This window comes from Dama dama, chromosome 14 (genome assembly GCF_033118175.1).
Source record: "Dama dama isolate Ldn47 chromosome 14, ASM3311817v1, whole genome shotgun sequence".
Taxonomy (NCBI): domain Eukaryota; kingdom Metazoa; phylum Chordata; class Mammalia; order Artiodactyla; family Cervidae; genus Dama; species Dama dama.
In genome coordinates this window covers 75,284,172-75,300,120 of record NC_083694.1, presented here as the reverse complement: position 1 = coordinate 75,300,120, position 15,949 = coordinate 75,284,172, and the positions used below count along the sequence as shown (strand labels likewise).

Sequence of the window (15,949 nt, the reverse complement as noted above, 5' to 3'; positions counted from 1 at the left end):
TGGAAGACTGGGCTCCCACCAGCTGTTGCCTAGAAGACAGTGAGGGAGCTGGAGCGGGCAGGGAAACCCGGGAGCCGGGACGCCTGGGTGGGACCGGGCCTGCCCCCACACCACTGTGCCCACCCCGGGCCCCCTGCCCGCTCCATCTGGGGAGCCGGGGGCCTCTCTCGCCTGCCTCCCGGCGCCTCTCCAGGCCTCTGCCCTGAGGCCACCTCTCTTCAAACCCAAGGAAGGAGGCTGGGAAGGGCACGGGGCCTTCCCGCCAGCCGTGGACACAGGGCGCTCCCCCACCGCCCACTCACGCACAGCTCTGCTCCTCGTCTCCACCCCCACCTCCCATGGTGGCCTCCCCAAGGGCCCCTGCTGCTCGCCAGCAAGTCCAGGGAGCCTGCGGGTAGTCTCCCCTGCTCAGGCCGCAGAGGTTTCAGGGCGCACACCCGCTCCCCGTCCCGCCCCGGGGGCCTCGCCCGGCTCACACCAGCCCAGCCTCCCCGGCTGCTCCTCCGAGGCCCCGAGGACTGTCTGACTGTAGCGTCTTCGAGGGGACAGAGGGGCTGGGGGCTGGGCGAGGGGTGGGGGTGTAGGGACTGAGATGGGACTCAAGACTCCCTGAGCGTTGGAGCCGAGTAGCCCCTGGACAGGGGCCAGCGCCTCACGGTCCCTGAACGTCTCAGTCACCCCCTGTTGGAGGAGGGTCCCCGCCCCCCCACCCCAGGAGCATAAGAGCCCGGCCTTGTGGTCCGCACAGACCCCCAGCACACTCTCCGATCCACCCGCAAGTCCCAGGCCTCACTCGCTCCTTAACTCCGCCCCAGACCCTTCGAGACCATCATCTTACTCACCATCTTCGCCAACTGCGTGGCGCTGGCCGTGTACCTACCCATGCCGGAGGACGACAGCAACAGGCTGAACCTCGGCCTGGTAAGAGCGTGGTCCTTCCCTTGCTGGCCATCCCCCTCGCCGCGCCCGGTGGGGGATGCTGGAGCTTCACCCCCACCCCCCGGGAGGATAGAGACCCCTGTCCCCGAGACCTGCAGGGCGGGCTGAGCAGCTCTGAGCTCCTCAGGGAGGCCTGGCTGGGCTGGACTCCGTCATGTCCGGGGCCAGCACTGAGCGAGCACCGCCGAGCCAGCTCCGTGCCCAGCGCTGAGGCAGTCCAAGCGCGGGCTGCAAAGGAGTGTCCGGACTCAGGGCATTTCAGAAGGGAATGAGTTTGCTAAGAACAAAGATCAGAGAAAATGTGGGCACTGCGAGCTCAGCGGGGCTGACCTCCTAACAGACCTGAGACAGGCAACGCTTTCCTGGTTTAGAAGCCAACTTTTACAGCCTCAAGACAAAGCAAGTTCCTGCTGGAAGGTTGCTGTTAGGTGACTGGTTAGGGTGGGCTTCCCAGCTGGCACTAGGGGTAAAAAATCCCCCTGCCGAAGCAGGAGGTGTGAGCGACATGGGTTCATCCCTGGGTCGGGAAGATCCCCTGGAGGAGGGCATGGCAACCCGCTCCAGTATCTTGCCTGGAGAATCCCAGGGACAGAGGGCCCTGGTGGGCTACAGTCCGTGGGGCCGCAAAGAGTCGGACACGATTGAATTGACTTAGCTCGCACGCATGCATGATTGGTTAGGGTGCTATAGGGTGAGCATGGGGGTCAGCATTTTGGCCTAATTTGGAGTCAGGAAGCTTGTTAGTGATGATCAGGGGGCTTTGGCAAAGGTTACAAAGGGCCTCGGTCAGCCTCGGAGGTGACCTTAGTTCTGGCTCCACTTCTGTGGCCGTGGGGCCTCGCGCCTGTGGCCTTGGGACTCACCGCTGTGAGTGAGCTGTGTCCCCTGCACCACAGCCCCTAAACCAGTCCCATTTGACAGATGCAGAAACTGAGGCTTAGTAAGGCCAGTAACGGGGCTGAATGCTGACCTCCCTTCCCTGGATGTAACTCGGAAGAAACTTGCTTCTGTGGAGCTTGCTTTTCTGGGAGAGTTTGTGTTAGCACCGTGCTCCCTTCAGCCCAGCACCCACAACACGTCCACAGGCCAGGAAAGGCCGCAGCTGGAGGGGGTTTTCCAGGGTCAGGTTGTCCTGGCTCCTCCCCACCTCAGCCTGTTTGTGATGAGAAAACTGAGGCTTGGAGAGGATAAAAGATGGATTTACCCGAAAACCAGGTCATAGTCAAATGCCCGACTTTGCCCAAGTGCTTATTAGATGCCCAGTTCTGCACTAAATATTTTGCATTATTGTCTCTTTTACTCCCCCGTGAAGTCATTAGACCCATTACGAGACAAGAAAGCTGAGACGCAGGGGGTCCTGGTACCCTGCCCGGGGCTCCCGCACATGTCCGTCTTCCCAGAGAGTCTCAGACTCAGGTTCTGACTTTCAGACTTGACTGGATCACTGTGCCACCAACGTGGCGACAGCCCGGATGCCCTGGGAAAGCCCCTGGAGACCGTGGCCCCGGGCATCTACCGCCCAAGCTCCCGGGGGGCAGGGCAGTGGGCACCCCTCATTTCAGCAGGCTTTTCGGGCACTATCTCTGCATGGTGGGCAGGGGGAAGCTGGCCGCGTGCGTCCAGGGCCTGGAAGGACAGCGTCATCTCTGCCTCTGCGTGGCGCCCGTCTCCATGGGACCCATCTATCTTCAGTTGGGGAGAAGCTGGGAGTCTTGAGTGTGTGCTTGATGATAACTGGAAAAATGCAGAAAGTGGGGTCCGACGTGGGCAAAGCGGATGTGGGGAGGCGCTCCTCGGAGCCCTGGGCCCCCATGACAGGTCCCTTCTCTATGCCCTGCGTCCACCCCGCCCTTCAGGGGTTTGTGCCTGGGGGCGTTGGTTCCATTTCAAGTCCCTAAGAGGTTGATGGCTTTGGAAAGGTGCTCCATCCTCCGGAGAGCGTCAGAGATCTTAGCGGGCACGTCGCCTTTCGTCTTGAAACAAAGCAGCCCCCTCAGAAAGTCCAGACGGTGCTGTGGGCTGAGTGACAGAGCCTGCAGAGAGGAGGCGATGCGTTCCCGGGCAGGACCACGCGGGAAGACTTCCCAGACAGCCAGCGCCATGGCGAGGGTCGGAGATGGATGGTCTGTCGCTTGTCCGCGAGGGACCCCCACTGTGATGGCCCGAGAGGCGGGGACGCTGACAGTCCCACGGCAGGCTCCCCGCTGAGGCCTCCCAGCCCCCTTGTCTGTTACGTGTTCATCGTCACAAAACCGGCAAGAGGGAAGTGAGGGTAGGCAGAGCAAGTGGTCGGGGTCAGGGGTCTTTTTCTCTTCTTCCCACAGTTGGCTGCTTTACAAGATTCTGAGGGAGGCCAGAGAACTCCTGTCCCCCCCAGCCACCCAACAGAGCCACGGTGGGAGAAGGGAGGCCCCCGGACCACCATGCACTCTCTTGTTCATTTAACAAACATTTGTCATGTATCTGTTACGTCCCCGGCACCTACGGGGGACGGCCTTGTGAACCAGAGTTACCCGTCTTCACAGAGATCAGTCCAGTCCATCAAACAAGCAGTTAAAAGGACAGGAGACGTGCGGGGTCGGGGGCCATGAGCATGCTGTCCTGGAGGAAAACCTGGGCGAGCCATGGGGTCAGGGAGGCCCCAGAGGGTGGCAGGTCTGACCTGGGCCGGGAGGGCAGAGCCGGTGTCCTGGAGTGTGACCTGCCCGGGGAGGGGGGGCGCCGCGTGAGGGGACAATGCTCTGCCGTGGTGGTTGCATTGAATCATTTCATCATCTCGTCTTTGTGTTTTGTAAGTGGGGCCCGGGGGGGCAGGTGCACGCACCAGGAGCTCGGGGCAGTGGCTCACTCACAGTCCAGCCTTCTGCCACCTCCCCACCTTCCCTGCCTCGAAGAGCAGACTCTCAGCTGGGGCCCTGGCCCCCTGGCAGGACCTGCCCAAGGTCCTGGGAGGGTCAGGGTTTGCCCATGTGCCGTGTGGGGTGTCCGGACAGCTGTCCCCCACTGGGGCTGCCAGGACCACGGCCAGAGGAGCCCCACAGGGTCCAGCCCACCCCCACCCCTCGGCTGTCAGCATACCCCTGGGGGAGGCCTGTCCCCCTCGGGCAGAGGCAGTGGGCCTATGTGCAGGGGGACAGCCAGTTCTGCTCCCCACATCAGGCCTGGGCACAGCCGGGTCACGGGGTGGGGGGTGCCTGGGCGGGTCTGCACCCGCCAACATTAAACAGGCCACAGCCCCCCACCAGGAGAGGCTGCTGGGGGGAGCGCGGCAGGAAGGCATCCCAGGACCTTCAATGGCACTGGTCCTGGACCAGGCCCGCATGGGCACCGTCCCTGGGCACGCCAGCCCTGCAGCCGTCCAGAGGGACGCTGGGGCTGCAAGGACCCCCAGGCCCGCAGGGAGGGGGCCCCAGGTGAGGGCCACATGGACACAGGGCTGGGGGCATGAGGTGGAGGCGTGAGCTGGGGCCGGAGCGGCTCTCAGGCGCCTCGGAGAGTGGGCTTGGGGCAGGGGGCGCAGCAAAGCCGTGTCTGGTGAGCAGAGGCCTTGGAGACAGTGAGGGGGGTGGTTAGGAGGTGGGCTCCATGGACCCGGCGCCTGATGGGCGTGGGACGGAGAGTGCAGGGGTGGAGGGAGGCGGGGGTTTCAGGGAGGGTGACGGGCAGGCGGTGGTGTCACAGGCGTTCCCGGGGGAGGGGACAGCCAGGGCCACCCCCGGCCCTGCAGGTGCGGCCGGAGCCTTCCCGCCCTTGGACGTGCGGGTTGGAGCCCCGGGCCGCAGAGGCTCCCCCACTCCAGGTGACCGCAGACTCCCAGGGGCGGGCCTTGTGCAGTCCCGGGCAGCTGGCCCCGCGCTCGGGAGGGCAGCTCTGACACCCGCTCTGGGAACGGGTCCCCCCAGGAGCCACTGCGGCCCCACCCACCAGCTCTCACCCAAGCTGACGGGCTGAACTGCGGGCCCCTGTGATGCTGCGTCAGGGGGAAGCCCGGGGTCAGAGCAGCTGGGGAAGCTGAGGCCCAGAGAGGCCCAGGAGGCCCGGGGAGACACCATGGTCAGAGGCCTGTGAAGGCGCGATCGGTGCCCACGTACCGGCCACTGTGATGCTGTCCTAGCCGGCAGAGGGGGCGTGGGCCCTGCCTCAGCCAGGCTGGAGACGCAGATGGCAGCTCAGAGAGGGGGCCCTGGGGCTGCAGCTGGGTGATCTCTGGCGAGTTGCTTTGCTTCTCTGCGCCCTCACCTGTGGAAGGGGTTAGCGTTAGCACCATAAACTTCCGAGAAGGTTCTGCATGAGTCAAGACCTTGTGGGTTGTGCTACCTCATCTGCCAACACAGGAGCCTTTATTGTGCTGGGTCTCAGTACCCCTGTGGGGGCTTCCCAGCCACAGGGCCCCGGTTACAGAGGCGAGGCCCTGGGTTGTTCTGGACTCAAAGCATGTAACTCGTAGCGATGACCAAAGGATTATCTCAGACGAAATCTTCCTCTTCACCCCACCCACCATCTGTGTCCGACCACTTCAACCCATTTCTTCTCCTTCCAACATCTCACTTATCTGGATGGCTTTCCTGGCCTCCACCCCCTCCTCCAGCCGAACACCATCATCACCATCTTTGTCTTGGGCGTCATCCGTTGGGCACCTGCCCTGTGCCGGGCGCAGGTCTGACACGCTCAGGGCCTCGCCCCCTGAACGCCCGCCGCGGCCCCAGAGGGCAGCAGGTTACTAACTGAGGCACAGTGCCCGTCAGTGGGCTCTGCGGGCAGACCTGGACCCTTGGTTGGGCACTGCGTGTAGCTCCCTCCACACGCAGGGGAGGGGATGCAGGGGGTCTCTGCTTCCCTGGGGAGTGGCCCTGGGCGGGGCTGGAGGAGGGGGCGTCCAGGACAGCAGCTGCCGGCCCCTTCCCAGGACCCCTCTCTCTAGGCTGTGGAGTTGCTGCCACACAGGACAGGGAGGATGCTCAGAGATCCAGCCCCACCTCCAGGACCCCCAGAGGGCAGGCTGCTTTATGTCTGCAGGACTGACTGACCCTGACTGCGCCAGGCTCCCCCAGCCTAGTGGAGGCTGCGGACATCGGTTACACAGGGCCAGCATGTGTCAGGGAAGCAAGAGGACGGAATAGACCCTGAGCCCTCCTGGGGCCAGGGGAGGGGCAGCGGGATGGAAGCCCAACTAGGACCCAAGGCGCTGGCTGCAGCCCAGCCCAGGACCCCGGGAGGTCAGCTCTGCCCCTCGAAGGCCCACCTGCTCCCTGAGGCCTGAAGGGGCCTGCCCCTGGGGACCCCCGACTGAAAGAACGAAAGGAAACCTTTGGGAGTGTCTTCATCCAGCCAGGGCCAGACCGAGGGGACCCACGCAGAAAAACTGGCGGCGGTGACCAGAGAGACCAGCTCTGGGACAGGCTAGAAACATCGCTTTACCTGCTTATCTGTCACTTTGCCCGCAAGCAGAGAGTAAAGACAAGACTGATAAAAAAATAGAGAAGGAACACATGTTATAGGTTGATTCAATGCACAGACATCAAGGAGGAGGGTACAGCTGGTTCAAAGAGAATTCAAGAAACAGAAATCTATGGCCCTGGAGGAAGCATGACAGGCTAGGGTTGCCGGGTGAACACACAGCGGGCCAGCGTCCTACAGGGCGGTGAGTGCGTCCATCAGGGACGGTGTCTATCAGGCAGGAGTCTGCGCTCCTACTGGGCAGAGTCCTGAGGGTCAGAGGGACAGACCCCGGTCAGTGGTGTTCAGGGTGGGAAGGGGAGGGGCTCTCGCTGACAGTCTAGAGACTGGAGGGAGCGTGCGTCCTAGGCGTGTGCCCTGAGCGTGTATCCTGGGTGTGTGTAAGCGTGCATCCTAGGCATGTGTCCTGAGCATGTCTCCTGCGCGTGCGTCCTGAGTGTGTCTCCTGAGCATGTCTCCTGGGCGTGCGTCCTAGGCATGTCTCCTGAGCATGTATCCTCGGCATGTATCCTGAGTGTGTGTCCTGGGCGTGTGTCCTGAGCGTGTCTCCTGAGCGTGTATCCTCGGTGTGTATCCTGGGCGTGTATCCTGAGCGTGTGTCCTGGGCGTGTGTCCTGAGCGTGTCTCCTGGGTGTGTGTCCTGAGCGTGTCTCCTGAGCGTGTCTTCTGGGTGTGTGTCCTGAGCGTGTCTCCTGAGCGTGTATCCTCGGTGTGTATCCTGGGCGTGTATCCTGAGCGTGTCTCCTGGGTGTGTGTCCTGAGCGTGTGTCCTGAGCACACCGCTAGTGTCTACAGGGCAGAGGCTGGGGGTCTGCCCTGCCACCCCCCAGTGCCCAGGACCGCCCCCTGCTGCCGACCAAGAGCCGTCCACCCGCGGGAGAGGCCGGGCGGAGGTCCCGACAGACCCCTCGGCCAGGCCTGCTAGCAGAGGTTCCAGCAAGGACCCAGTGCTGATTTCCGAGGTCTGGAGGGTTTGCTGACTCCGGTCAGGCCGGCCTGGGGCAGCCATGGGGCTGAGGGGCCGGCCGTCCCCGCCCCCGCCCCGCGCCTGCCCTCCGACGGGCCCCTGACATTCCTGGGCTCGGGTTGCCGTCTTTTTATAGGGTCTGGAATGCGCCCACTGCCGCTCAGCCGCCCCACCTCCCCGGGAAGCGGCCCACGCTGGCCTGGCCCATCAGAGACCCCGGGTCAGCCGGGCACAGGAGTCCGAGCCGGGACCACTGTTTGGGGGCCTGGCGAAATGCCTGCCCTCTCCTGCCAGGGGGCTCAGAGTTCCCCATGCTCCTCCTTGCCCCCCTCAGCCCAGGTGCCATGTGGGCACCGAGACGGCGGGTGGGCAGAGTCAGAGCTGCCCTGCACACCTGGCCCAAGCGGGTCAGCCCAGGGCCCCGGCGGAGCCCAGACCTCAGGCAGCCTCGGTGCCTGCCGCCCCCACCCCGTCTGGCTCGGGCTCAGATCCCTGCAGTCTGTGAGCCCCAGCCGGGGTGGGGGCCGTCCTCCAGAACTGTTGGGGGAGAGTGTCTGTCCAGCCACACGGAGGTGGCTGAGGAGGTGGCTGTCCCTTCCCCTCTGTCCCCTCCCTGCATTCCCAGCCCACCGCCAAGCCCTGAGGAACGCAGGCCTGGAGGGCAGAGGACGGGATCTGACGAGCCCCCTGGGTCCCTGTGTGAATGTTCTTACCTCCCAGCATGACGCGGTGGTTGAGGCCACGGGGCCTGGGTTCTCATCATGGGCCTGCCAGTCGGCCGCTGTGTGATCCTGGAGAAATTACTTAACCCTGCTGTGGTTTGGTTTCCTCATCCGTTCGGTGGGGGTAGGAGCGCCGCCCTCCCAGGCCCCGTGAGGATGATGTGCATGCGTGCGTGTGCATGTGTGTGCGTGTGCGCATGCATGTGTGTGCATGCACATGTGCATGTGTGTGCGTGCACATGTGTGCACGCGCACGATTGTGCATGTGCACGTGTGCGTGCATGTGTGCACATGTGAGTGCGTGTACGCGTGTGTATGCGTGCGTGTGCGTGTGTGTGCACATGTGCATGCATGTGTGTGTGCGTGCGTGTGCATGTGTGACTACAGCAGGGCCTGGCACATGAGCTCAGTGAACCAGCGCAGCCGTCACCACGCCAGCCCAGGCCCCGTCTCCTGCCCACCATGTGGGGGCCTCACTTTCCTGCCCCCCCAGGTGACCGGGCTCCCCCACTGTGGCCCTCAGCCCTGCCGGCCTCTTCTGGACACACTGCGGACCCCTGACCCCAGCGTGGGCCCCGCAGGAGCTGGCTCTCCTGGGAAGGGAAGGGGAGGCTGGAGGGTGGGGACTCAAGTCCCGTCCATGCTGGGGAGGGTGCTTCAGGATGAATGCAGACACTGCTCTCCCACCAGCGGGCTCTACTCCCAGCCTGGAGGCTGACGGGTCCTGCAGACACACCCCAGGGCCTGCACTCCCCAGGCCAGCTCCCCGGGACGCCTGGGGCTGAGGCAGGGCAGGCGGGCCGGGACCTCGCCCCTCGACCCCTCGCCCCTCACCTCTGCGTAGGAAAAGCAGCAGAGTAGGGGTGCCCAAGAGGTGCGCTCTTTGCTCCCAGAGGCCGACTTTGCCCGGGCCCCAGGCCCAGCCCTCCGGGATGGACAGAACTGGGCTGTGCTTGTTCTCCGCTTGCTCACCCTGCGGCCCGACGCCGGTCTCAGGCGGCGCCTGGGAGCAGCGGCCACTGACCCCGTCCACCCTCGAGGCCACAGCGTTCTAGATACGTGGTTCCCCAGGCCACTGTCTGCTGTCCCCACGGGCAGCTCAGGAAGCAGGAGTCCTTGGCAGGGCTGCCCCCTGCTGTCTCGGGGGTCCCCCGGTGCCCTCAGACGCTGCCGCAGCTCAGGGTGCTGTGAGGAAGCAGGCCCTTGAACCTCCAAACCCTGGGCTGAGGCTCTATTTTGCTGGGGAGACGGTCGCTCCCTTCAAGCCCTCCCACATGCCGGGGTGGGGGCTTTAGGAGACAAAGCTCCGGACGTGCCCCCTACCTCTCCTAGGGCAGCAGGCCCAGCGACTGCTTGGGGAGCACACTGGGGAGGATGCGGCGGGGAGCATCTTAGAGCCGCAGCGCCCGGGGGCCACTGAGTGAGACCCCACCGGCGCCCCCTGCCCACAGGCTCCCTCCCTCAGCCAAACCCGCTCCGGCCCTAATAGTGAATGACTGTGACTGGAAAAGTGGAATGCCCCACGCCCACCCCAGTAAGATTTGTGTCCAAACAGGCCACAGCGCCTGGACCCTAAGGGAGGAGCCTCAGGCCTGGGGGTTGGGGAGGACCCGCCGCCTTCGGGACTCTGACAGGAGCTACCCCACTCCATGCGCCCTGCCCTGGACAAGCCTGGGGTCCTTTCTGTGGACCCCGCAGAGCCCAGAGCCCTCCAAGGGGCCATGGGCGTCAGGGATGCTGGCGTCCAGGCCCGCTGTCCTGAAGGCCCCAGTGTGGTCAGACAGGGGGGCTGAGGCCCGCAGACCCCCGGAGGGAGCCCCACCCTGCCCCCATCTCCCCTCGGAGCCCAGGGCCTCGGGGCATGAAGAGTCAGGCCAGGACGGCAGACCCTTGGAGACAGAGGCAGCGGCGGGTGGGGTGCGGTCTGAGCCCCGCTGTTCCCAGCCCAGGGCTCCAACGCCCCCAGGAGCAGCTGCACGGTCTGTGGGTCAGGGTCGCAGAGCAGGCCCACCTCCAGCCAACAATGGCCCTGGAGCCCCAGTGAGCAGCCTGTCTGTGGAGGGACGTTTGCTAGTTAAGGCCCTTCCTTGCTGGGATTTCCCTGGTCTCTCAGTGGCAAAGAATCTGCCTGCGATACAGGAAAGCCAGGTTGGACCCCTGGGTCAGAAGGATCCCCTGGAGGAGGGCACGGCAACCCGCTCAGTGCTTCTGCCTGGGGAGCCCCATGGACAGAGGAGCCTCGCGGGCTGCAGTCCACAGGGCCACAGAGTCGGACACGACTGGAGCGACTCAGCACGCACTGCGGGGAGCTGGTCTTGGCTCCCGCTCAGACAGGCTCGTGGTCTCGCCCGGGCAGTGCCAGGGCTCCGAGGCCGGCACTGTCTCCCTACGTGGGCATCGCACTCTGGGGTCCAGCATCCCTTCTCAGAAACGGAGATGGTGAGGCCTCTGATGGCTGCCTCTGAGGCGTGTGGCGTCAGGGATGGATTTTCTGCTGTGTATTCATTCAGCAAACATTGCTTGAGGCCCTACTGTGTGCCAGGTGGTCCTGAGTGCCCCAGCACGGAGCTTTGCAGACGACCTGTGAGACCAGCACCGTCTGTGGCTGGCGCGTCCTGGCCCCCGTGGTCTGCTGCTCCCCCGCGGACCTCGTAGGCGGTGAGCTGTGGGCTGGCCCCGGGGCTCGCCGCGTGACTTCCGCGAGCCCACCTTGGCCTGTGATCCGCCCGTGTGCCTGGGGGTAGTGCGCAATGCTCTGACGGTTCCCAAAGGCCACTTCTGGAGCCTGCGTGGCACCCACCGCAGGCGAGGACCGAGGGTCAGCGCCGGGGACACCGACACCCACAGACGCCCACGCGGCTGCTGGGTGCCAGACGCAGGGGACGGGGCAGCGGCTCTGGGCGGTACAGTCAGGCGGGTGGACGGTCAGAAAGGACGAGATGGGGCGTGGCGAGCGGGGATGGCTGCGGACAGACACCCCAAGCGGGGCAAGAAGACAGCCGGCGGAGGGGAGGAGAGGTCCTGGGGCCCAGTGATGACACTGGAGTTGGGGTCCCTGAGAGAGAAGGCTGCAGTCCCGGGGCTCTCTCAGGAGGACAGTCCTGGCAGGGGAACAGCAAAGGCGGAAGCCCTGAGCCCCAGCGCCTTCATCAGGATTTGGGGGGAGCCGTGCCTGGCGTGGGGGTGGGGGTGGAGTCCCCCCACGAAACCTCCCCTCGCCCCCCACAGCAGAGACTCAGGGACACCGCCTAAGGTGACCTTTGCCCGCTCCCCAATCCCATTGCTGATGGGGACTGCCGCCGAGAAACCACGGGCAGCCCCGAGCTTTGGGAGGCATGGGGGCACAGGTTGTGTGAGTTTGGGGGCAGGCGGATCAGAAAACGTTAGGGTGCAGAAAGGTCTGGACGTGGTGGGTGCTGGGGCCCAGGGCAGAGCGGTGGGAGGCGTCCAGAAAGAGCCAGGTGGGAGTCCGGCTCAGCAAGTTGGTGCCATCAGCTGAGCCGGGGACCCTGTAGAGAGGCAGGACCTGGGAGGGGCGTTCAGGTCAGAGGCAGGACACTTGGGGCCCAGACCTGGCCACCCCCGGACGCGACCGCGAACCACAGCTCCGTGAGAACCAGCGGGGCGGTGCAGGGGGACACAGGCGCAGCAGAAGGGAAGGGGGTGCGGGGGGAGCAGGAAGCTGGGGAGCTCCGGGAAGGCTGGCCTCCGGGGCCACCGTCACAGATGGCCTCCAGGGCGGCCCTCAGTGAGCCCCGGGCAGAGAGCCGGGGCTGGGGGGCTGGGGGTGACTCCATGTGACCCCATTCCTGTGACGAAGGAAGGGGCCCGGCCCCCTGCCTCCGGCGGGGGGGGGGTGCACGTGTACACAGGGCACCCACCCAGAGTTCAGTGACTCCACGCACTTCAGGGCCGGGCCAGGAGCTATCGGCCGCAGACCCTGAGTGACCCGCGGCCTCCACGAGCTCCCTGGTGGCCAAGCGGAAGCAGGATGGGCAGGGGCAGGTGTGGGCCCTGCCCCTGGTGCGTGGCCGGCCGCCCGGCCTGTGAGGTCTGCAGCTATTCTGGGCCCTGTTTTCCCTCCACTGAGCCCACTTCTGCCCCCGGGGCAGCAGCCGCTGCAGGGTTTAAATGCTGACTTGACTTCACTCGCTGCTCCTGCCTGCCCCCTCGGGCTGCCGGACTCCCAGTGGCCTGCCCTGCAGGGGCCGGGACCCCCACCCCCTCAGCTCTGCTGTGCGGCCCCCACCCTTGCAGGGAGCCGTGGGACGGCCCCTGGACAGTGACCAACCCCCCCGGGCGATGGCCCCAGTTCCCGGCTGCCTTATCTAGCTCAAGCACAGGCCCCACACAAGCCCTTCAGTAGGATGGTGCAGCTTTGCATTCCAGACCTACAGTGCCGTTTTCTGGAAGAAGGAGGAAGCTTTGGGCTTACAAGTTGGTGGAAAAATGAGGGGCCCATTGAGGAAAGCAGGCTTAGCCCATATGTGCCTGTTTCCTCCTCTGGATAGAAGGGGAAATCGTGCTTTCAGGAAAATGCTGTAAATACTAAATGGGGAGGTCTCTGCAACTGGATCCGTGTGAGTGAGCTGTTGGGGACCTTGCCTCCCACGGCCACCCTCTTGGAAGTTAAAGTGACTTCCCGTCCGGGTCGTTAGCCAGGCGGCCCTAACGCAGCGACGGCTCTGCCGGGTGCTGGCCTGGTGGGGGCGGGTGACCTGTGGGGACGCAGGCGTGGGTGGTGGGGCTCAGGCCTCCTTGGGGGTCGGCTCCGGAGGACGCTGTCTGTGCTCCCGCGGGCGGTTGTGCAGGGCTGTCCAGGGATCAAGCCTGTGGGGGGCGTGGGGCAGGGGCGGGTACAGAGCTCTGAAGCCTGGCTCAGAAGTCGGTGGTGTCAGTCTGGAGCCCTGACAGGGTGAGCTGCTACTTTGGAAATAGCTGCCTCCTGGGCCCGGGACAGCGAGGGGTCACTGGGCGGGGTCAGGAGAGGCCTGGAGGAGGCCCTGTTCTGTCGGGGTCGGGGTGGTGGGGGCTGAGCCAGGAGCCTTAGCCCCTGGACTGCAGGGCCCCCTCCACGGCAGTGACCCCACAATGCCCCCACCATCCGTGACGGTGCCTGTGCCCACCGAGTGGTGCCTGTCGACCTTGGATGTGGGCACGTGGGATGGGTGGAGGGTGTCACAGAAAGTGGATGAAAGGAAAGACTCTGACCAGCCTGGAAGGCCCCTCTGGAACCCCAGTGAGTGCTCCCCCACCCTCCTCCCATGAGTCCTCGGGATGAGGGAGAAGACACCTGCACAGAGCCACCTGGGGCCTTCATCCAGGGGCTGTCAGGCTGTTCATCCATTCATCCCACTCTAGTCTTTTTCTAAAAAAGGAGGAACTTCCCTAGTGGTCAGGGTTGACTCTGTCCTTCCACCGCAGGCATCGTCATTTTGGTCCCTGGTCCTTGAACCAAGGTTCCACAAGGCAGCATGGCCAAAAAATAAAAGCGCAAAAAATCAACAATACCCCCTCTCCCCCGGTAGTTTATAGTCTAGTGAGGAAGACGGGAAAGGAACCAGATAGAAAAGCGTGTGGTTTTTTCAGCTGGGGATACGCTCAGGAGACAGAGTGGGAGGAGGAGCAGAGGATGTCAGAGGCGGCCCCAGGGCCCGGTGTGGCCCCCGGGGGAGGGGCCCCACGGGAGGGAGGGACCCAGGTGGTAGGGCAGCAGGGGCGGGGGTCCCGAGGCGGCTGAGCCCTGGTGTGACCCCCTCACCCCGCAGGAGAAGCTGGAGTACTTCTTCCTCATCGTCTTCTCCATCGAGGCCGCCATGAAGATCATCGCCTACGGCTTCCTGTTCCACCAGGACGCCTACCTGCGCAGCGGCTGGAACGTGCTGGATTTCATCATCGTCTTCCTGGGGTGAGCGAGGCCGGGGTGCGGGGCTGAGCCTGGCAGGGACCCCAGGGCCCAGAGGCGGGTGCAGAGGTGGGGGGGTGGGGGCAGTGGGGGCGCCAGCAAGTCACACCCTCCCCAGCCTGGCATCGCCAGCCTGCTTGCTCTCTGCACACACGGCTGGAAACGCGTGCGTGCTTCCAGGGCCCAGCAGCTTCTGGACGTTCATAAATTTCTCAGCCTTCATTATCATCTCTCCACGGACCTGTGTGGAGCACATGTCACTTGAGTTCACGAGAACGGACATTTAGTAGTAACCTGTGGGAGCCTGCTTGGGCTTCCCAGGTGGTGCTGGTGGTAAAGAACCGCCTGCCAATGCTGGAGACGTAAGAGAAGCAGGTTCGGGCCCTGGGTCGGGAAGATCCCCTGGAGGAGGGCGTGGCAGCCTGCTGCAGTGTTCTTGCTGGAGAATCCCAGGGACAGAGGAGCCTGGGGGGCTCCTGGTGCACAGCCCCTGGGCTCACAGAGAGTCAGACGCGACTGGAGTGACTGAGCGTGCAGGAAGCACACGACAAGATGCCACAGACTGGGGGCTGATACCACAAACACGTATTTTCTGACGTTCTGGAGGCTGGACATCCAAGGTCAAGGTGTTGCCAGGCTCCTCCTGAGGCCTCCCTTCTTGGCTTGCCGATGGCCACCTTCTTGCTGTGTCCCCACATGCCCTTCCTCCATCCACACGCACCCCCAGTGTGTGCCCACATGGTGTGTGCCCACATTTCCTCTTGTTCTAAGGACACCAGTCGGACAATCAGAGCCCACCCTAACAGCCTCCTCTTCACTGAGCCGCTTCTTTAAAATCCTTTCTTCAAATACAGTCATATTCTGAGATCCCAGAAGTTAGGGTTTCAGCATATGAACTGGGAGTGGGGGGTGGGGAGCATGGCTAAGCCCATGACATAAGATCTAGCAGCCACCACCTAATTATAACAGGGCTTCCCAGTGGGCATGGGGTGTGAGAGCTGGACGGTAAAGAAGGCAGAACGCCAAAGAACTGATGCCTTTGAACTGTGGTGCTGGAGAAGACTCCTGAAGGTCTTGCTCAGACAGCAAGGAGATCAAACCAGTCAATCTCACGGGAGATCAACCCTGAATATTCACTGGAAGGACTGATGCTCCAGTATTGTGATCATCTGATGCCAACAACCAACTCATCGGAAAAGTCCCTGATGCTGGGAAAGATGGAGGGCAGAAGGAAAACAGGGCATCAGAGGATGAGATGGCGGGACGGCATCACTGACTCCATGGACATGAGTTTGAGCAAGCTCCAGGAGATAGTGAGGGATGGGGAGGCCTGGCGTGCTGCAGTCCATGGGGTCGCAAAGAGTCAGACACGACTGAGCCACTGAACCGAACACACAACTCTTACTCCAGAGGCTGCTGTCTTAACCACTAAGCTGCCCTGAAAGTCAATAAAAGCCGTGGTGCTTACTTGCCAATTGTACAGTACTGCTCCGAGCAGAACACAGGAAGGAGCGGGATTCGCGAGTCAGCCTCTGCCCTGGACGGACTCCTGGCTGGAGGCCGCGCTCCCGCGTGGTGCGGGCTGGCGGCGGCTGTCAACAGGATACAGAAGGCCTTGAGACGGACCTCAGAGTGACCGGAGAGCAGGAAGGACGGTCCCAGGCTTTGTCAGAGGGGCAGCAGGAGGAAGGCCCACAGGAGAGCCAGCCCCGGGCTCTCTCCTCCGCGTCCGCCCTCCCCCCCGCCCCGCCCTCCGGGGTGGGGCCGCTGGAACCGCCCACCCACCCCGGGGTGCGCTCCGCCCCCAGGCCTGACACAGATGCTGCGACACCCGCAGCTCCACCCGCACCTTCAGGGCCAGAGTGGACATCACAGATGGACCCAGTGTTCGTCTCACTGAGCCTGAACACGGTGGCTGGGGCTTCTATAAACTTCCCGAGACAGACAGACGTCACCAGA

General features: G+C 63.9%; 1 protein-coding gene across 1 annotated transcript in view; it reads left to right on the top strand.

Moving 5' to 3' along the window:
• CACNA1S (calcium voltage-gated channel subunit alpha1 S) overlaps positions 1-15,949 on the top strand; it is a 56,388-nt gene that overhangs the window by 609 nt on the left and 39,830 nt on the right. Inside the window, exons 2-3 of the mRNA XM_061159814.1 lie at positions 816-921; positions 13,854-13,993. Coding sequence (XP_061015797.1) covers positions 816-921; positions 13,854-13,993 — 246 coding nt within the window. The remainder of the gene's footprint in view (positions 1-815; positions 922-13,853; positions 13,994-15,949) is intronic.